Here is a 23,447-nt window from a genome sequence, read left to right on the forward strand (position 1 = left end):
TGCCATAATAATTTTGTACGAATTGGTAATAAATCGGTAACACGCGTCGATAGATTGTAAACATGCGTTGGTGCCCTTATTAAAACTTGCAAATCTTATAAAACCCGAGACACGTGGCTCGATGTGACATGGACGTCTAGGAAGGACTTGCGCGTATTGACTCGAGGCCTCACCTGATTTCAAGAAACCCAAGTCGGGGCGTGAAAGTTCTTCTTAGATCACTTTCAGATAGATTAACCGATCCTTTGGTTTTTTTAGGGTTCTTGACAACCCTGGAAGGTCCAGGGGATCGGTTGTAGCCGGTCACAGGCCGAGGTGGCCGGCACCGCGTAGTCTCTCTTTTTCGAAAATAATTTTCATCTCAATGGCAAAATCGTATATTTGCAGCTTAGCGACACCCCTAGGGTTAGAATAAAAGAAACACTACGGTATTAGGGTAGGGATGGGCTACCTATCCAGGCACAGGTTTATTTGCATAGCTCGCTCTATTCGACCGATGAGTTTTTGTCATTCTAGCATAGTCTCGGGTAGTTAGTTCGGGTGGATTGGCTCAAAATACAAATACCGGACTAATTGTGTACTTGGTTAAGACAAAAACGGGTAATAGCGGGGTAGGTACTAGGTTCTAAGATTTACGGGCGGAATCCATGTTCGGTAATAACTTATAACAACCGTAGTGTCACAACATAGAATAATTCTAAATGCAACTCACAAATACAAGACTTGACTACAGACGCCACGTATGTCAAGTTCTCGAAAAATAGTGCCAAATACGAAATACCTTCCCGAGGTGATCCCTGATCGATTCACATCTTGTACCCACTTTGTCTACTTTAGGGTAGGATTTGCATGCCAAGATACCCTGGTTAATAATCGGTTAATTCATGTAAATTTGGTAATAACAAAACCCCATTGTTTGTTTATTTGTGCCCATTTGTTACATTCTTGCACTTGTTTGTCATACAGATCGAGCCCGATCCTTTAGGATACAATTCATATAGGGTCCAACGCCCCAATCGTAGATCACGGGGTCCAATCCCTTAAACACAGAGCGCACATCTTAATTTCAATTTCAGTCTTTTCAAACCACACGGTGAGCACGAGTGGAATAATGACCGAACGCGAACCGACCGAGATTCAGTTGTTGTAACTTGTATTTTATTTATTTGAGAGAACAATGTAAAGGTTTATATTGTACATTTATTCATATAAGAATTCCGATTGGAGAGTGGACGATCGGAGTGTTTCTTCGAATTTACGGTGTCAAAACGCGTAAGATGAGCGGAACTTAATTAAGCGGTAATAAAATTAAAATGGCAAGCCTAGACAAAGTAGAGTACCAATAAGGCGTGCGAAATATAGGCTCGCATGTAACAGAACCCTCGAATTTAGAACCTCAAGTTTCGCAGACCATATGCCTTAGCAATTAGGTGTACCCTGTACTCCTAGACCCGGGTAACTCACCAGCCCTCAACTTTCGGATCGTAAACAAGTAGTAGCGACTTCTTCTCACGTGCGTCCGTCGCGAGTCCCCAGGAAGGTGGATACTCCCAAACCGCATTGCATAGAGGCGCGCACGCGTGCCCCGACGAGATGAAATTCGAGTGCGCACACATATTATTAATTTCAATATTATTCTAACAAGATCATCAGTTTTGTATATAAAATGCAAGTAGCAATCTAACAAAATTAAAATTATCCAATATAGTTTCATCATATACTTTGTTTCTTATACTATATGCTTTTTTGGTAAAATTTTAAAACTTTCATTAAATTCAATGACTCATTTTACTTATGTTTGTAAACAAAAAAAGTACTGTATTTTTATTAGTATTTTAAGTTTTTGGTAAAATTTTAAAACTTTCATTAAATTTAATGAGTCATTTTTGCTAACGTTTGTAAAAAAAAAAAAGGTTATTATTTTTTGTATTTCAATGTTTTCAATATATTAATTTGATTCAATAGTATCAAATTTTATTATTTTTCTAATTTTAAAATAATATCTATCTTTTAATACTTTTTAAAATGCATTAATTGAAGGGCATTTATTGCATTAATCGACGGAGAGGGTGGAGAGCAGAGGCCTGTAATTTTGGAGGGAGTGGCGGAATAAACAGTTATAATTAAACATATACGGATGTAGTGATATTTTTGAGGTAAAAATGAAATCACATATTTTTCAGGAAATTTTAAAGCCCGTCATAAAACTTTAGAATTATAAAAAATCACATGTGTCATGATTAGATGACTGCACCAATGAATATATATGAGACGGTAACGTCGCTCCATCGAAGACTTTTGGCATAGAAGGAGTAGGAGGCATTGGTTCCTAAGGATGATGATTGGAGGCATATTTATCGAAACCGCAGGTTTTTTTTTTTTCCCCACTTATGGAGGGATTAGTCAAAGGGTTGCCCTCTTGGTCGCTCGAACAGCCCCTCAACACCCCGAAGAGGAACACCGTGCTCTGCTTAAAGCCTTGAACAGTGGCAAAACCTAAAAAGATTGATATCCTGACAAAACCCTTAACGTAAAACTAAATTATCGACTCAAATCCCTAATGGAATATAAAAAAAAGAAAAATGGATCCACTTCTGTATAAATTGTTAATAATAATAATAATAATAATAATAACATAAAGTGATTGATATCAGACAAAACTCTTTAACGTAAATTTAAATTATCGAATCAAAACCCCCAATGGAATATGAGAAAAAAATTGGATTTTGTATAAATTGTTCTTACATAAAGAAACCATCTCATTTTGATGTAGCATATACGGGTCGATTGAATTCTCTGCCACTTGAATCTCGAGCGTTAGTGAGCTCCGAACATAGTATTTAAAATATATAAAACACAATATTTAAAAGTCTATAAAAATATACACGTTATACAATAAAAATATATGCATTACGTGTATACTTTTCCATATGTATGTGTTTGGACGATTTAAGTATAAGATATACATATATATATATATATGTTTGTTAAACGATATATATGTTATATTCTGAAATACATATATATATATATGTATAGTTGTATATATTGTATATATTTCGTTGGGTATATGTGGATATAACACATATATTCTACCATATAATTAAATAAGAAAAACATTATGGATATATCTAATTAGGACCATATATATATATATGAGAATATTTTCTAGATAAAAGATTAGAAAACTTTAATTCATAGGTGATAACGTGACAAAACGAGAAAATTTCGTTTTATATATATATATATATATATATAGATTATCCAAATAAAGAATTCCAAACACTTCCAAATCCCTCTTTGTCGGAAAACCTCCGTAACTCTCCGCGACCTTCAATAGAGAAAACCTTGGGTGGGTAGAGAAATGGAGATGTGATGTATACGTTGATACAATGTAATGATTTCTAGAACCATTACCATAATATTGCTTATGAAAACCAAATTGATACTTCACTAAAATAAATGAATTTGTTTAGAGATAACAGACGAGCGAGTATACATGACAATCATCAATAAGGTCGATTACTTACATGAACACGACAAGTTCGTAAAAACAAATGGGCTTGGCAACACATCCCTGCAATCCCCAGCTTTTATACATTTATACAGAAAAATGGCAATCGACCATTTCCATAGAACAATTCCTCTGGCGGGTACTTACTTTCTTCATCCAACAAACTATTGACAAGCAATGCAATGTAAGTTCTACCTAAACACTCACAGAGATAAATGAGCTTCTCAAATATATGGCAGTTTGCAACGTCTGATGGGAAACTATTCTTAACATTTAGATGGAAAATTCCAATCGCGAAGGGGAACGAATAAAGCGCAAACCCAACACACAATCCAAAGCGGAACCGCGGGGCGGACCAGGACACGTGGAAAGCAAAAGCTCGTCCGGTTTCTCTTTTTTGCGATGTTCTGGCACTGAAAATCGGGTCGGTCAAATAAGGATGCCACACTCCCACACAAAGCAAATATATCATAGTATATCCACCCATAAAGCTTCCAAAAGATCATGCTAAGATTCCTCAGATATGATCCCCTTTGGAGAGACAGGTAGTTATTGAAGAGTAGTTCTGGATGTCAGATGGAAACCTACTACGACCCTCGGGAGACAATGCCATGCAATATGAAACAACTAATTCATGGGAATCGAATCTAATGCCCAAGTAGGTTTCGCTCTCGGACGTAGTTTATGTTCAGTTCGGTGTCATTCGTCGTTCGTGAATGCAGGATGGTTCGTCGATCCTCCCTAGCATATGATTCAAATGAGAAACTTCTGCCATGTCCAAGACCCAGTGAAGAACCGGCTGTATAGACCCGTCGATCCTCCCTAGGACACGCGGATGCTCTGCTCCGAGAGCAAATAATCATCAACCGAGCTTGGAAGCGATTCTAAATATGCGGTCCTGACATATTAATCGGAGATGGAATATTCCATCATTGAAAGCTCATTTCAGTGCGAGAAACTGTGCACATTTTAGTCCTCATTGGATGGTACAGTCGATGGGAGACGGAAGGCTTCTCTAATCCTGTTAATTATAGGGGACAAGCCAAATATATGCGATGACAAATGTCAATAACTTTTAATTGATAAAACATTTCAGATTATAGATGGCTGCTGTCCGGTTCTTAGACTAATCAAACAGGTAAAAAGAATAAAAAAAGTGCAACTACTTGTCCACAACTTCGTTTTCCATGTAAAGAAAGTTGTATGGACACGGTTGCGACGTGAATAAACTCATGGAACTAGGTGCCCCACTTGGCAAATTTTTAAGCGACAAAAGCCCATCAAATGAGAAAATAAAGGAATATATTAGATGATAAAGAGACTTGCAGGTTGCAAATTCATTGATATCCGCACACGCAACTGACGACCATAGGTCGAATATATGGTAAGCGTAAATCAACAAGATAATCCCTTTGAGGCTTCACAGTTTCACAACTAACTGCTGTGCAACACTGCCCCAAGATATGTCCTACAGAAATCGAAGCTCAGGGATTTGGGAAAAATCCCTGTACTTTAGTCTCAGCTTTTTAAGGCATCAAATCCACAAGGTAAGGGGAAGAACACAGTCAGACATATAGATAACAGTGAAACGTAGCATTAAGCATCAGAAGGCGAGGTTTCATGAACTGCTGGATCCACAACAGCATGCGCAAAATTATCTGCAGAAGTCATGCCATATATAAACTCTTTGAACTTACGTAAGGTATATAGAAGTGCTAGACAAGATAGGGAATAGAAAGTGCTCAGACGTCGGCCAATGCCATCATGGATAAGATATGTATGTGACTGCTCCTGTGAATTTTCTCAATGGCTAACTTAACCCATTTGCGGTCATGATTTCCATGATTATGTATATCCTGCCTAGTGAGAACAGATCCAGTCTAATATCAAGATTCTGAGCCGCCACATACACAAGAGAGCCCTGAAAATATGAAATTAAGCACACAAGAGAGCCCGGTATTGATGAAATAGTGACTGCTAGAATTGGAAGGAAATAAGTAACTGCATGCGTTCCTCCACATACTATATATATATATATATATATATATCCTTGGTAGACATACACTATTCTATAATGAGCCACTTCGAATTGATTCATTGCCTACCCATAAATGATTAATCCAGCAAGGAATACACGAGCCCCCAAAATTTGCCGTATGTTGATCTTGCATTCACAAGCGACCAAGCAAAACCACACGGTGGTTTCTTTATCATGACCAGCAAGAACTAAAGTTTCATTGAGGACCATTTTCACGAGGTACAATCTCGAGAAATATAAGTTCTTCGTGAGGTTAATTCTAAGCTATCATCCAAGCATGGATACTTTTGTTTAAGAGGAAGTTTTAATTTAAGATCTTCCGGTGCTACTTGGATCTCCTACATAACCAAGTCACAGACTCATAGCTAGGTTTATAGCAAGACCAACTACAAGAGCACTCAGCCATAAACTGGATTCATGAGTAGGCTGATCAGATAATGGTTTTCATGGCTAGGCTGATTCGTCCTATGAGTCAATCACCATGAGGATGTCTATAGGTTGGTTATTTCATTAGATGATAACTGTGATTTGAAATTAAAAGAGATCAAGGAGTGACATGCAGTATTACCACCTGCAGTGATATCTAATTAGTTTCTTTTATATAGTTGGTCAACAGACAAGTTTTTACAACATGAATTTGTGCATGCTTTGCAATATATGATGATAGAAATCAAAACAGGTTTAATGGATTTTGAAGTGTTATATTTATTAGTAAACGTGGGGGGTGGGGTTGGGGTGAGTCCTAGTCTGCATGATCGGTGTTTGGGGGTTTGGTGGGTCGGTCGGGTGGTCATGGGCCAAAGAGGCCACAAGCATGGGCCAGGGTGGGCCTATGAATCAAGAGGGCGTGCAGCGAAATAAATCTAGATTTTGAGATAATTGAATCAATTCGGTCCATTATCATTCATATTTTAGTCCATTATCATTTCTAAATTGAAGAAATATATATATATATATATATATATGTATACAAGTGGATCTGTACATGCATTGCAATTAAACATTCTTTGATGTAGTTATAATAGTTAATATTTTTTTGATAGGTATTGTAATAGATAATATTGAAATGCTAGAATATATAGTTGATACTTAATTGCACCACTAATCATGAGCTTTGATGTTTTCCCGAATCTAGCCATGAAATTACATGAGCTTTTTTTCACCCTCTTTTGTCTTTAAATTAATTTGAAATATTCAAATTTTTTATATTTTAAATTTATCTTCTTTTTTCTGAATTTTAGTTTAGTTTTCTATTTTTTAAAGTTTCTAATTTTTCCAATTTTTTCTTTTTCCGAACTTTTCTCAAATTTGGTGCTAATTTTTATTTTATGGTTGTTACTTAATTGCACCACTAATCATGAACTTTGATGTTTTCCATAATCTAGTCATGAAATACATGAGCATTATTTTCCTCGATTGTCTTTAATATTCAATTTTTATTTTTAAATTTTATCTTATTTTTCTTTGTGTTTCTGTATTTTATTTTAGTTTTCTAATTTTTAAAGTTTTCTAATTTTTCCAATTTTTTTTTTTCCAAAATTTTTATGATTTTGAATATGAATTTCTTTTATTTTTGAAATTTTCTGAAATTTGGTACTAATTTTTATTTATAATTTTATTTTTGAATACTCTTCTTATTTTTCTTAATTTTATTGTACTTATTTATTTTTATTCTGTCTTTTTTTTAACTTTTCTGAATTTTGTAAATTTCTGAATTTTCTAATTTGTTCTTTTTAAAACTTTTTATTGAACTTAATTATGTATTTCTTTATTTTGAAACTTTTCTGAAATGTTGTATTAATGTTATTTTTAATTTTATTTTGGGATACTCCTATAATTTTCTTAATTTTCTTATTGTACTTCTTTAATTTTATTCAGTTGTTTAAATTTTATATTATTTTTCTTAAACTTTTCTGAATTTTCTAACGTTCTGAAATTTTCTTTATTTTTCCGATATTTTCAATTTCTTTAAATGTTTCTATAGTTAATGTTATTTTTTGAATTTTTTGTGCCATGTATGTCACTAAACCATTTTTTTAGCACATGTCACTAAATCATTTACCAACATCAAACTGTTTCCCACATCAATAACAATTCGCTAACTGTAGATTTGGGAAGAAATGATAGTTCATGTATTTTCATGACAGAAAAAAAAAAGTTCATTGTTAACAGCGGAATTAATCCTAGAAAATACATAACATGTACAACATTTGATGAAGAGATTAATGGGCCTTAAAAAATTTCCTGAATTTAAGATCGATGTAGTTCTTGGTAATAATAAGGAAAATATATACATATATATATATATATGTGTGTGTAATAAGTGCATTAAAATCTCAATTGAAGAAAAATGACGCAGAGCAATATTGCATAGCAAGTTTTGAAGAGATATATAATAAATTTCTAATTATGAATCCTTTATCGTAGTATAAAACTCAAAAAGTTAAAATTGTAAGCAAATGTATAATAATTAATTTCTGCATCGTGTCTACTCATTAAAAAATGTAATAAAATCACATTATCAAGTATATATGGAATTTTGAACAAATAGACAACCAAAATGAGAGAAGAAACTTTTCCCATTCTAAAATCCAACCAAAAAATGCACAAAACTAATTTAACCATGCATTACCGTATTATTTGAATCAATCACATTTAGAATTATTAATTTCTTATTTAGAATATTAATACTTTTTATTATTAAATGCAATTTGAAATAATAATTTTAAATAAAGTAGATAACTCTTTGTATAAAAATCAGAGTAACTTTTAATTATAACTAGAGTAAGTTTTACAATTTAATAATAATTTTGCAACTAATCGTCTTGTACAATGTACAGACTTATTTTAATTATATATGTATTTCATATTTTTATTTAAGAATTTTAAATTTTAAATATATTAAGTTATATATATATTATTAATTTTAATATTATTCTAACAAGATCATCAATTTTGTATATAAAATGCAAGTAGTAATCTAATAAAATTAAAATTATCCAATATAGTTTCATACATATATTTCATTTATTATATTATATGCTTTTTTGGTAAGATTTTAAAACTTTCATTAAATTCAATGACTCATTTTGCTTACGTTTGTAAACAAAAAAAATACTGTATTTTTATTAGTATTTCAAGTTTTTGGTAAAATTTTAAAACTTTCATTAAATTTAATGAATCATTTTTGCTTACATTTGTAAAAAAAAAGAGTATTTTTTTAGTGTTTTCAAAATATTTTAATTTTATTCAATATTATCAAGTTTTATTATTTTTATAATTTTAAAATAATATCTTATCTTTTAATACATTTTTAAATGTATTAATTGAAGGGCATTTATTGCATTAATAGAAGGAGAGGGGAGAAAGGTGGAGGGCAGAGGTCTGTAATTTCGGAGGGAGTGGCGGGATAAACGGTTAAAATTTAACATATACGGATGCCATGATATTTTTGGGGTAAAAATGAAACCGCATGTTTTTCAGGAAATTTTAAAGTCCGTCATAAAACTTTAGAATTATAAAAAATCACATGTGCATCATTTGATTAGATGATTGCACCAATGAATATGTATGGGACGGTAACATCGTTCCGTCGAAGACTTTCTGCATAGGAGGAGTAGGAGGCATTGGCTCCTGAGGATGATGATTAGAGGCATATTTATCGAAACCGCAGGATTTTTTTTTTTCACCTCCCAACTTATGGAGGGATTAGTCAAAGGGTTGCTCTTTGGTCGCTCAAACAGCCCCTCAACATTCCGAAGAGGAACACCGCGCTCTGCTTAAAGCCTTGAACAGTGGTCACTGTGGGCGGAATACTCGACCATGCTTGAGGACTTGTTCCGAGGACCAGCTATTGGCATCAACTCGATACGAAACTCTTGTTAGATTTTTAAAATTTTTTATAAATTAATAATTACTAATTAAGAGACTGAACATTTATTTTTTGAATTTAATCTATTTCTTTTAAAAATTTAAATTAGATATCTATCTATACGATTGGATAAAGGGAGAGACCAATGTTCGGTCTCACTTTCCTTTTCCAATTTTGTCCATAGTATCATGAATCCTTATAACTCATTTACCATATGATCGACGGCATGATTGTCAATTATTAACCTCCCTCTCTCTTTTCTCTCTCCCCTCCCTAATTCAACTGTATGTGCCTTTTTTAAAAAAAATTTACAATTTTATTACATGAAGAATTATATCTATTAAATCCATGATTAGAAAAAAAAAAAGTATAGAACCACAGTAAATTCCAATGACGGAATTGCTCAGAATCCTTGATTTCTAACCAAGAATAAGTTTGTTATTAATTTAACATTAACCGCGCATTGTGTGGCCACAGATCTAGTGTCTTTTTATAAATAGTAAATCACGTAGGATTATATTTACTTAAAAAAACAATTATATTATATAATTGATAGATATGAATCATTTTTTTCTTAAATAAAAAAGTTAAATCATTTTATTTTATAATTATTATGTATGATACGTTATAGATAGGAAGAACCGAACATAAATTATGACTGATTTGGCTCTAAAAAAATACTAATACCACAAGATATAAAAAAATTTATGATATTCAAGCCCATAATATTAAAAAAAATCAAAATGAAATGAGGGTGAGCTGTGAGAGAAGGATTGGAACCTGAAGTCGGGGATGCCGTGAGGTAAGTGCGAGTTGTGTGGAGGAGGCAAAGCTACTAGATACGATAGTTTAAAAACACTGAACTACATAGATGGAGATATGTTTATTTTTCAATATGAAATGTTTATGATAGGATAAAATTGAGATAACCGTTAAAGGCTAGGATGTAGGGTGTATTTTCATAAATAAAAATAAGATGCATAAAATAATTGCTCGGATGGGTTGGGTGCCATCGGAGTTTTCGGCTCTGGGACCAACTTGTAGTGGGTGACGTTTTAAGCCTTGAAGACCATCCAAATTACATTTAGGGTCTTAAAAAATCGGCTTTTTGGGTCGGTTAGGATTAACCTTTTTGGTTTTTAATATTTTAGGTTTTTCACTTACACCACTAATAAAAATAGTCTTGTATAGGAAATGAGGTAATTTTTTATTCAATTTTTTAATGTTCTATCGTTCCTTTTGTTTCTAAATCCTCCAATTTGGGGAATTAAAAAATGAAAAGTTATAGAGAAATGAGAGAAAAGTTAATCCATCCATTTCTCTTCTCCCTCCCCCTCCCTCTTTTCCCTCATTTTCCTCTAATCCAAACATTAGTGTCATGAAAAAACTATAATCTATTACCCAAAGAAAGTTACTTTATTACACATATGTTGCATTTAGGCTTGGGAGGAACTTATTGAACTTAGAGTCTTTGTTGATAATGGAGAGGAAACCAATATGATAATTAGTTATCAATCTCTCCCGTAAAGAGATTTATAGTCGCCCTTCAATTCTCATCTCTGGCATCTCTCTACAGTCCAATGTTAACTGTTTGCTTTGTGGAGTTCTCAAAGGATGCTTATTGGACATTAACATGTAGTCACTACAAGAAAAAGTACAATTAGAGACAAACGTATTGGTTCGCTATTTGTGAAAATTCGGTCGCTAAAGTTTTAGCGATGAGAAAGTTTTCTGCGATGTGGCCATTGCAAAGACGTTAAAAAAGGCTGAAGCGACTAAATTTGGTGTTGGTCGCTATAACCTTTCCATTGGCGACTAAGATATATTAGGTGCTAAAAATGATATTTAGCTACAAAAATATTGGTCGGTATAGATGAATCAAATAGTTCCCAATACATTAATTTGTTACAAATTTCTCACGTTCATGTAGCTTTTGGCCACTAAAATAATTTTGGTCGCCAAAACTACAATTGCAATTGTTAATTAGTTAATTTTCAATTAAGGCACTCCTCCTTTTCGACGAGGTCGTTGAAGGCAACAGAGTTCGGAAGGGGGAGCCTTGCCCCCAATCTGGTCTTTCCCTCCCATTTTCTTAGTAAGAAAGAGACAGGTTGGAGGGAAGGATTAGAAGGGGGCCTTTCAGCCAGAGCCTCCAAAAACCTCATTTTATTCGATATTTTCGTAACTATCTAGCCCCTTCTCATTCTTCGATGAGATTGAAAATTATCATTCACTTTTTAAAATTTTATATAGTTATTTTTTAATATTAGTTTTTGAATTTATTATTTTCCTAACTTTCTATTTTTTATTTACTTTTTCTAAATAATTTTAATTTTTTGAACAATTTATGTCATTTTTTGGAATTTTTCTATATTTTTATTCAATTTTTAAATTTTGCGTTCTTTTTAAAATTAATTTTCTAAAGTAGTGTGTGATGGTTATTTCACGTGTGCTATATTAACTGCCATTTATAATTTTTTTTCACAGCGTTTAGTCCAGATCATTGTCTGGTAGAAATGGACCAAGATCGTCACTTTTTGAAATGATTTAAGACTTTTCTTTTCCAAAATTGAACTTATAGGACCAAAAAATGAACTTGTAGGACTCAAATTCAAAAAATGAAAAACTTTTAGGACCATCGCGATTATTATTTTAATTTCCACGCAAGCATTTTAAATACAGATGGAAAAGATTTAACGTCGTTTACGTCCACTTCAACATCGATTAACGATCGGTTACGATTTGGATCATAAGTGTCTAACGGAGCAAACATTTAATACTGAAAATGGCCATAATGAAACTTATAGAACCATTTTTGTAATTCTCCTGATTAGATTAGCAAGCAATATTTGGTTGCAGAATGCACCATACCTATAAATTCACGATTACCCGTTTAGATGCTAATATAACGTCCCAAATATACCTCCCTCATACCATATCGACATGTTGAATTAGCAACTAAAGTTTGGTTGCTAATTATTTACCTAAAAATAAATATACTAAGGAATTGATTGATACCAATTGATTTACTCTCTGCGTGAGGAGCACATGCAAAGATTTATCTAGCTTTTTGCCAAAATTGCCCGTAAAAATTTGTGTGGGAAAAAAAACATGCGGGAAAACAGATTTCTCTCTCTCCTGGTTTTAGTTTTCTTTTCGCTTGATAGAAGGAAAACAGAGTCCGCAATACGAAAAACGGATTATTTTGGTACCGAAACGACGGCGTTCCAGACCTTCTTTCGAGAAAAAATTTACATCTGATTTCACTCTTTGATCATATCATCATTCATCATCAGATCGACCCATTTCATTTCCCCTTTTGAGATCCACCGGAGAAATCAGTCAATCCCTCTTCTTCATTAAGATCTCTCCCTCTCTCTGCTGAATTCGACTGATTCGAGATACTCATCACCATCAATGGCGCTGCACAGAGGAGTCATGATTTGATCCCCATTCATCTTCCTCCCGGAATCGGCTCCTCTGGTTCTTCCCCATACATCCTCGGAAAAAGCTTGGAATTTTTTCATTTCGGATTGAATCCGATCAATGTTGGATTGTGCTGGGTTGTGAATTCCTTCTAACTCCTCGAATCGAATGTAGGGTCTGTTGATGCGTGTGTGCCTGGGGGATTTGAGTGCGTGAACGCTGTCTTGTTGGTGACATGGCTTGGTTTGGTGGGAGAGTGTCCCTGGGGAATTTCCCCGATTTGGCGGGGGCGGTCAATAAGATCAGTGAGAGCGTCAAGAACATGGAGAAGAATTTCGACAACGCTCTGGGACTCGAGGAGAAGCCCGAGTCTCATGGTGAAGGTGATTTAATTACTTTGCTGATCTTTCCCTTTCCCTTTTTCTCTTTCCCGATGTGCAAGCTAGTAACGAGAGCTTTGGCAAGTGCCCCGGCTAGTGCTGCGATGATTCTCTGAGCTTCGTGCACCTTCATAGCTCATAGGCTGAGACAATTCATAGCTATAGCTCTGGACTGTTTTTATCCAAGTGTTGTTGCTGTTGGGCCAATTGAATATTTCTGTTGTCAGTCTTTGTGACGTTAAGGGTCGGAGCTGTTCTTGGATGTGGATGGGCAAAAATCAGTGTCTGGATTTGTGGTTCCAATGGCAGGGATGGAAATTTGGCAGAGCAATTAGTTGGAATCTATCGTGTTCTTGGATGTGTTCTGTTTGGCTGATTCCTGTGAAATGTAAAGCAGTATGCTTGAGCTATGAAATTTCCCTTAATTTTTCCTTTCTTAACCGACCATATAAGTTCTAAGGTCTTTCGTGCTTATTTTAGGCCACATTCTTGTCCATTCCTTTGATGCTCTTGAAGCATTTGTGTCTATTCATCATGAGCTGGCCTTTAATTTTGCATCCTGATGGTGGCCTTTTACTCTTCATGCATATGTTGGGCATAAGATGCTTTTCTGATTCTCATAGGAGTGATAGAGATTGTATTCTGGATTTCGAGAAATGAAGAAACTGGAATCTCCTTCATGTCTACCTTTTCTTAGAGGACCAAGTAATGAGTGGCCTATGATAATTTATGCAACTTGGAATATTAAGTCTTCATTGACTGCATTTAGTATTCTAGCTCATCTTAGGTTGGTAGTTCGGGATAAAATTTAAATCCATCATCATCAGAAAAATGAAACCTTCTTTTTGTTTATCAGCCTCAGGTATGTGGCCATCAACTGACACAAAAGTGTTATTTCAACCTGTCATGGCCTTTATGGGGCAAAAAGATGAAGAAAATACTGATGAATCAGCACAAGAGAATGAACCTCCAGAACATGCTAAACAAGTTAAGGACAAAGAAGTTGAAACTGAAGGGTCGTTGGCTAGCAGCAGTGATAAAGCAGCGCCTACTAAAGTAGAAAATGAAGATCTCAGAGTGAAAAGTGATGTCGAACAGACGGAAAAAGCTGTGGGATCAGATACGAATACTCTGGACAATCAAGAAGTTAAATCTGAATCGCCATCAGATTCCGCGGAATCTCATGTGCAAAGAGTTGATGAAGCTGAGAGACCAGAAACAGTTTCTGAGGTACCACAAGAGAGCTTAGAGGTGAAGCCATCTGATAGTCCAGTGTCCCAAGAAGAGAAATCAAAATCTGTCGGGGAAGACCATGTTGAGGCTGTTTCTCCTGTGCCTGATGAATCAAGTAGTTCGGTTGATGTAGATGAGGGGTCTTCAAAGGATACTACAGTAGCAGAAAAGACTGTAGAGTCTGTTCCACTGGATCAATTAGAGGTACGAGACGGTCAAGCTGGAGTTGAAGTTGAGCCATCGGGTTCACCTATCACTGTTGCAACAGAGACTGAAAGTGTAGATGTAGTTCAAGGTGTTAACTCCTCCAGTACACCTATTGAAGATTCTTCTGACATGGTGCCTAAGGAAACTGATGCACTTGCTAAACCAGTTGAAATAATACCACAGTCAAATGCCAGTGACACTGATGTCAAGCAGCAACATCGTAAAGCAGCATCAGATGTTTCTGATTACCCAGATACTGTGCAAGAATTAGAGAAGGTAAAGATGGACATGAAAATGATGGAAACAGCATTGCAAGGTGCTGCTAGGCAAGCTCAGGTATGCGCAATCAATAAATTAGTGTATGGCATATTTAATGGTATAGAATTCTATAGTTATGCAATATGTGCATATCAGTATAAGCAGAAAACTATAACCGAAATCTTTTTTATTTGGTAGTCCATCTTTATGAATATAAACATACTAGAGGCAACATACTTGCGCAACGCGGAAATCATATCTAAGAAGGGATGACTAATGAAATAGATATTAGAATAACACATAGTTTTGTCAAATTACTTGTATTTAGGTCAGTGACAAATTATAATAATTCAAAAATAATATATAATTATAGAAAAAAAATGGAAAACGAGATAACAAAAAATAGGTAGTTGGAGAACCTTTGAATTAAAGGATAGGAAGATAAAAGTGGGAAGGGAGAGTAGAGAGAAAAATTAGGGTGTGAAATGGGAGGAAAAGTTAGTGGGTAGTTATAAATTGGAAATTTACTGTTATGCCCTCAATTTAGTGATTCTAATTAATTAAAACATGTGTGGTGTGGTGATTTACGAAATAGAAAGTGAGACGACAAGGCTCTTTGGATTTTATAGTAGAGATATGTATATTTTTATTATAATAATATATCGTGGTGCAGAGCAACTCTTTGCCTTTTCTTTTCCTCTAGATACTAAAGGTGTTCTGCCATCCTTTCTTCTGGACTCTATTTGGCATAATTCTTATATGTTTCCTTTTTTCCTTACATGTTCAGATATCTGAAATTTTATGGTTTCTTCTTGTAATTTTCCAAGGCAAAAGCTGATGAGATTGCGAAGTTGATGAATGAGAATGAGCAACTAAAAGCTGTGATTGAAGATCTGAAGGTATGTGATCTTCCAGGGGTTTTTCCTTTTATGCCCTTCTTCCTTTTGCTTGAAGAAAACTTAAAGTAGTCTCCCTTATCATCAATTGATGTGCAACAGAGAAAATCAAGTGAGGCTGAAATTGAGTCTTTGCGCGAGGAATACCATCAACGGGTTGCAACTCTTGAAAGAAAGGTACATCTACTGCATTTTCGTACAACGGCTGTTGCTAGAGCAACACTGAGGTCTAAAGTGCTCAAACATGTCTTTCTGCTTCAGTTATATGCTCTGACTAAAGAAAGGGATGCACTTCGAAGAGAGCAGAACAAGAAAAGCGATGCAGCTGCCCTTCTCAAGGAAAAAGATGAAATCATCAATCAGGTTATGGCTGAAGGTAAAATGCTAGGAACTACCTATATATAATCCCTTCATAGTGAAAAAACACGGTGTTGCATACTTTACTTGTATGTTAGAGGACAGTGGCCTGCAGAAGTATGTTTAAATAGTTAAGTAAATTTGGTGAAATTCCTCTTATTTCATCTTGCAACTGTTGTTGGTTCTTGAGGAATACAAACTTTTGTTTTCTGCTACTTTCGATGTGGGATGTTGGGTGGATGTCATAGGTGGTAAAGAATCTAAACCAGGTGAAAATAGGAAATATCTTCTAGGAAGTTTAAATATACTATAGCTCCATCATTCTCACATACGACCACGTTGTTATAAATATTCTCATCTAAGCACACTGCAGTTGAATGAGATTTGACTGTGACATCCACCCACATCGGATGCGAGACTTTTGAGGCCTATGACATTTGCTACTGCTCGCATTGCAATTTTTGGTACTGCTCACATTTGTAACTGATATTTAATGCCAGGTGAAGAGCTTTCCAAAAAACAGGCTGCTCAAGAGTCTACAATTAGAAAATTAAGGGCTCAGGTCATACAAGAAAATTTTCCGATCATTTAGTAGTTGAATATGCTCATTCATCCTTTCTGAAACATTTTCCGTGTCATTTTTCTTTTAACCTAGATTAGAGAGCTTGAAGAAGAGAAGAAAGGGTTGAGCACCAAGCTTCAGGTAATTGAACCTTGCTGCCTGTTTAACTTGTTAGTAATATTCCATCTTCTTAAGTCATCACCTATTTGGAAGGAATTAAACCCGGAAACTTCATGTCCTGCACTTTCATTTTCATAGGCTTGTTATTGTTATGGTACTGTTGCTGGTTGATGAAAAGTTCATGATTTAGCTGTTTGTCAGCCATGATGTAGCTGTTTGTATTGAAACTCTGAAATGCTTAAATGCTGTAATGGCACATAATGCAAGCATCCATTGTTAAAAATTGGGGAAGGATCGCAGAATTTTGGAGATCCTAAGATCTAAAATCATTCCAACGATTCAAATAATCTTATAATCGGCTTCATATTTGGATTGGACCAGGACAGTTACTCTGATCGTAACATCGTAAATTTTGGGATCCAAATCATGAAAGAATGCAGGTGTTTTCATATTTGCAATCACTAAACTAGAGCCCAAATGCAATAGACCAATTGCTCTCTTTTTGGTCTTTTGACTTTCAACCATTCTGTGACCATATTACTCCCAAATTTAGCTACTTTGACATCAAGGCGTCCTTGAATTATTTGTTCTTTAATTTTTCTTTTCTTTGGCCTGAATTTATTGTTAATTATTTATATAATAAAAAGTAATGCAAACTACTTACTGTTATGCTTTATTGCACTCTATTTATTATATTTTAATTTTGTATGCCATTTTATTAAATAAAAATATTGTACATAATTTTCTGGAGTTATTTTTACAGTAGTAGGATCTTTTGATCTCGTAATTCGATTTTATGGATTTTCAACCGTTCCTACTCAAGATTCTGATTTTAAAAATTCTTGTTAGTTTGTAAAATTAGTGAGAGCAAAACTATTAATATGGATATTAAAATGCTTTTGCAATGATGGAATCACTGCATACCTCTAATATCCTTTGATTTGCTTTTTCTTTATTTCCAGGTAGAAGAGAACAAAGTGGAGAGTATCAGAAGGGACAAGACAGCTACGGAGAAGTTGCTGCAAGAAACGATTGAAAAACATCAAGCCGAAATTTCTGCCCAAAAAGAATTCTACACGAGTGCTTTGCAAGCTGCAAAGGAGGCTGAAGCACTAGCTGAGACACGTGCTAATAGTGAAGCTAGAACAGAGTTAGAGAGTCGTCTCAAAGAGGCTGAGGAACGAGAAGCTATGCTAGTTCAAACACTGGAAGAATTAAGGCAAACGTTAAGCCGAAAAGAACAGCAGGTCTTTTTATGAATTCATGTTGAACTTGGGATTTTATCATACTCCAAGTGATTGTATTGTTCACTATCTTGCTGCTTCATTTTATCTTGCAGGCAGTTTTCAGGGAAGACATGCTACGCAGGGAAATTGAGGATCTCCAGAAACGCTATCAAGTGGGTTTCACTTTATTAGTTTTTCTATAATCAACTTTAAGCAGAAAAGTAGTTGCTACCATAGCTGCTTATCTGTAACCGATATTGTCTATTATTAGGAAAGCGAACGCCGTTGTGAGGAATTGATTTCACAAGTTCCAGAATCTACAAGGCCTCTACTAAGGCAGATCGAAGCTATACAGGTGAATATCAGATTCTTAGAGTGCATGTTTCGTACAATTTTAATGATATCATCTCAACTGCTTGATCAAGTGTTTTGGGTTGACTGTTGACAGGAAGTGGCTTCTAGAAAGGCAGAAGCTTGGGCTGCTGTTGAGAGGTCCCTCAACTCTCGGCTGCAGGTGACCTTTCATTTCTACTTCTACCCCTTGGATGATCGTCAAGGTTAGTTCAAATATATATATAATGGAACATCCCTGTACCTTACAGGAAGCTGAAGCTAAAGCTGCTGCTGCTGAGGAGAAAGAACGATCTATAAATGAGCGTCTATCCCAATCATTGTCTCGTATTAATGTGCTTGAAGCTCAGGTAGGGACGTTCCGTTGATCACCTTATAGAGCTTTGAACTTTGGACTAAGCCAGTCTTGGTTTCAGATATCTTGTCTGAGGACAGAGCAAACACAACTGGGTAGGTCCCTTGAAAAGGAAAGGCAGAGAGCAGCTGAAAATAGGCAGGAATATCTTGCAGCAAAGGAGGAAGCTGATACTCAAGAAGGTCGTGCAAACCAGCTTGAGGATGAAATCAGAGAACTTAAACGTAAACACAAGCAAGAGTTACAAGAGGCATTGGTGCATAGGGAGCTTCTACAGCAGGTACTTTTCATATTGATCTAAAATATTCATACAGAATGTCTATACTGTAATATTCCATTATCTTCTGTTATTTACTTACTAGAATCAAGTTATTGTTTTTGACAGGAGAAAGAGAGGGAGAAGGCTGCTCGATTAGAGTTGGAAAGGACATCGCGTGTGCATTCTACTGTCATGCCTGATTCTGCAATGAAGCATCCTGTTGATAATGGTCTGAAACCATCGATAATTGCAATTTAGGCTTCATAGGATCTATGACTCCTCTACGGTATCTTATCCTAAAGCTTTGATGCAGGAAATTTGACCCGAAAACTCTCAAGCACTAGTAGCCTAGGCAGCATGGAGGAGAGCTATTTCCTTCAGGCATCTCTAGACTCTTCTGACAGCATGTCTGAGAGGAAGAATCTTGGGGAGGTCAATATGAGCCCATACTATATGAAGAGTATGACACCTAGTGCTTTTGAAGCTACTCTTCGTCAGAAGGAGGGCGAGCTAGCATCATATATGTCTCGTCTGGTGAGAGTTCTACCTGAAACTGTCTTTTCAGTATTATATGGTTGCACTTTTTTCTGGTCGTGCAGCTTTTGCTAGCACCTCCTCTCTCCCCATTTAACACATTGGAGTTCCTAAAATATCACGCATTGCCATCTTTCATTGACCACCGGTTGCTTCGATTGCTTGCTTCCTTTCTTTAGGCATCCATGGAATCTATCCGAGATTCTCTTGCTGAGGAGTTGGTCAAAATGACAGCACAAGTAAGTTTTGTTTCTATATAATATTGCTCCTGCTTCATAAATTGCAGAAAGCTTAATTTTGGTTTTGCTTGGCTGCAGTGTGAGAAATTACGGTCGGAGGCATCTACGGTGCCCGGTATCCGGGCAGAACTTGAAGCACTTAGGAGGCGGCACTCAGCTGCACTTGAGTTGATGGGTGAACGTGATGAAGAGGTATGTACACTATCCTTAGCTACTGCTTGTTGGATCTTCAATGATGTTAAACTTTTGCTTAGCTTGAGTCGCTGCGAGATATTAATTGTTGGGCCTGTGCTTAGAAGACTGAGAGAATAATGTCATATGATGTGTAACCTTGTTGAACCTAAAACAGAAGCGTAAGAGATAGGGAAGTGCTATAATAGTCCTCAGAAAGTGCTACAATAATCCTATTGACAATGCACCTGAAACTGCTGCCTGTGTCCAGCTGGAGGAGCTTCGAGCTGATATTGCTGACTTGAAAGAGATGTACAGGGAGCAAGTAAGCTTACTAGTGAATCAGGTATCCCACTCTCGGGCGTTTTTTGATTTGATTTGACTTGCCATTGCATCTGTCACTTGTCTTGAACTATTTTTGCTGACTCTATATTTCTCCAGATCCAAACGTTGAGTTCATCGATGGGTGCGGCAGAGTAACTCAAAATATCTCACACCAACTGCTGTAAGGTTCATTGATTGGTAACTTTTTGTGAATTCAAAGTAGTTATTCTAAAAATTCCCTGCACCGAACAATTACACTGTTTGCTTTTTTTCTAAGTTTTTGGGCATCGATAAGTATAAAGAGCAATATTCCTTTTTCCTTGAGGTATGTATTGTAATTCACCGGGAAAGTGTTGTATAAAGCAAAATCTGAAACAGATTCCACCACCGACATCTAAAGAGTACTTAATCTGTAGAGTGAGGATTACTTGCCTGTGCAAATTGATCTTCAGTTGTTCCTCTTCAATTTTGGCCCTCTTTTTTTGTGTAATGTTGTAGGAGCAGGCGACGGTGAATATTGTTATAATGCTTTATTTGCATGGCTTCCTGATTTTCTTGCATTGAGATCACAGGAATAATACTGTTTGATCAATTCGGAAAGCTAGCCTTTCATCGTGCCAGATTTTATTGTTCATTAACTGTCCCATTGCCAAGTCTTGTTGCTAATGGGATAGATTACCTTGGTTTATTAGTTTGCTGGAGATGTCACATAATTTGATCTGCCCGCCTCAATCGTTTCATTCGACTCCAAATTTTTGGGTTTTGCCGTGTTCATGGTATTTTTTAATACAATGTGCTGATTCTTGTGGGAGTAATGTTTTTCAAATAATTGCATGTCTGTCAGGTTCTTTGACATGTGAAAAGGGGAAAAGGTAAAATATTAGTTATAGAGGTTGCTTGTTCTTACAAGGTAAAAGCTCATTTGCTACGAAAGCGACGTACCAACTTTGGCAGCTGTTATATTATAGTCAGGCTGCATATTATTACAGGTAACTGACAAATTTTAGCCGTATTATTGCCCATTGGAAATGGCAACCGTGTAGTGCATTGCAAGGGAAATGTATGGTGTGACCATACTTGGCGCCCAAAGAATTCGGGATTAAAGAATTCAGTTGTACCGATTCGCAACGATCATCTTTACATTTTGAAAGTTTAATCGAAGCGATAGAAAATACTGACAATATGGTGAAACAATTCCATTTAAGTTTAGAAATCAAGATAAACCTCTGAATTAAAGAAGTGATCTTGAGTAGTGATGCATTCCATCTATCTTTGTGGTTGGGTATCATATATATTTGGGCGGATCTGTCGAGTACAAGATGAGGATGAGCACTTTAGCTATTGCACCAACACTCAGTTCAAACTTACCATTTTATTTATTTATTTATTATCATAATCATCATCTATATCATCTATCTATAAATATATATAATATTATGTTGCCACCTTACTGTACCGTACTTTGCTTATATATTTATGTCAATTGATATTCTAAATAATTCAACTAGGTAATATTGAGGTATAATTTGGGTAAATTCCCTCTAATAAGTCTACGGAAATTGGCTCACCAGTGTTGTTTTAACTCTTTACTCACTCATAGGCTCCGTAGATCCATGGCTAATCCTGGCGGGCTATCCACGGGTTGCAGAACATCGTAATCTTGGCTAGCGGCATTAACCCTTCTGATTAGGGGTGATCGGTTCCGAGTACCCTGTATTTTTCACGATACCCGGACCCTACCCTGTGAGGAACATGTTCCAAGATTTTGGAACCGGACTCTATCCTGTTGAATCCTGGAACCGGAACCTGTATTATACACAGGTTCCGGGTACTTTGTTGGAACCTGTAAAATTTTTTTTCTAGCTAAATAAAATCGAAAATTTCACATACATAATCAGTAATTATGCCAAATAGAATATTAACAAAGATTTAGATTAATCCACAATAAAAAAAAATATGTCTCATCAATCCATCGATAAAATTAAACATCCATAATACGATCCTATACAACAAAATGTCTATATTCTGATTCATTAAAAAAGACAGTAACTTTACTCTTTTCTCTTCTTCTTCTTTTTAATAAATAACTGGTTCCGGGTACCTGTAGGCAAGAACCGGAATCGGAACCGATTTTTATCGGTTCCTGATTTTAATACCCGGAACCTACCCTATTGTCAATATGAGCTACCCGGATTCTACCCTAATGGGTAGGTTCCGACCGTTTCCGGGTATACCCGGTACTCATACACACCCCTACTTCTGATGCGTTTGGTAAACAGCTGGCTATGGGAATTCAACCAATTAAAAAAAAAAACTGGATATGGGTAAAATAGGATTTGAAAATTACCTATCATGCATATATTTGGTTGGCTAGAAGGTAACGTTCAATTTAGATTTTGGGATGACAATGATATGGATATAAAAGAAAGAACAGTATCCACATTACATAAATAACCGCACCACTGAATAATTGCTCAAAATGGAAGTTATGGTACCAACACGATTTTAAAATTTTGAAAGATGCTATAGTACTGTCTGATTAAGCACGGATTTGTTGAAAAAACCACATATAAAAGCCGCATCACAATCCTTATATTTTTACTTTTAATATGTTATGGCTCGTTTAGTCGTTTGAATATAATACCGGATAAGATTTCTGAAATTCTTATTTGGTGTTTGACAACAACAATGAGTCAATGACATGAAAACTAGTAGGATTGGACATGATTATCTCTTAAGGCCCAAATCCAACTCGGGAAGGGTTGAGCCTAGATAGGATAATAACCACAGCGACTGAACGAAAATACTCTTACTTTCTCTTCAATTTACAAAACATGCCATTGGGTTCAACTGCTCAACTACTCAGGATTACTACTGAGAGGGGCGATGGGCTCAACTCCAGCCACCACATCTTCGACGATGTCGCTGGCAAATCACAGAGGTCGCCGACAACCTTGTATGGGCGGTGGTGGCCGCTGTCGACATCACCGGATAGGTGGTGGCCGGCGTCAAGTCCGCGCCCCTCTTTCGATTTTGTTACAACTTTGTCCTTTTTTATTTTTTTATTAAATTTTAAGATTATAATTTAATTTCAAAATATTATTCCATTTATTCTTAGAATTAAAA

The 23,447-nt window shown here is 35.6% G+C and overlaps 1 protein-coding gene across 1 annotated transcript; it reads left to right on the forward strand.

Moving 5' to 3' along the window:
- Positions 1-12,700: 12,700 nt before the first annotated feature.
- On the forward strand, positions 12,701-20,874 carry LOC116200217 (golgin candidate 5). The gene is made up of 20 exons (XM_031531010.1): positions 12,701-12,906; positions 13,024-13,232; positions 14,086-15,005; positions 15,755-15,826; positions 15,926-16,000; positions 16,085-16,199; positions 16,681-16,742; positions 16,836-16,883; positions 17,825-18,109; positions 18,202-18,261; positions 18,360-18,443; positions 18,537-18,602; positions 18,691-18,789; positions 18,856-19,074; positions 19,180-19,282; positions 19,367-19,587; positions 19,767-19,826; positions 19,905-20,018; positions 20,269-20,343; positions 20,439-20,874. Exons 2-20 carry the CDS (start codon positions 13,085-13,087, stop codon positions 20,475-20,477), a joined length of 2,865 nt encoding a protein of 954 aa, XP_031386870.1. The 5' UTR covers positions 12,701-12,906; positions 13,024-13,084; the 3' UTR covers positions 20,478-20,874.
- The last annotated feature ends 2,573 nt before the right edge of the window (positions 20,875-23,447 follow it).

The sequence above is a fragment of the Punica granatum genome, chromosome 3 (genome assembly GCF_007655135.1).
Source record: "Punica granatum isolate Tunisia-2019 chromosome 3, ASM765513v2, whole genome shotgun sequence".
NCBI classification, from domain to species: domain Eukaryota; kingdom Viridiplantae; phylum Streptophyta; class Magnoliopsida; order Myrtales; family Lythraceae; genus Punica; species Punica granatum.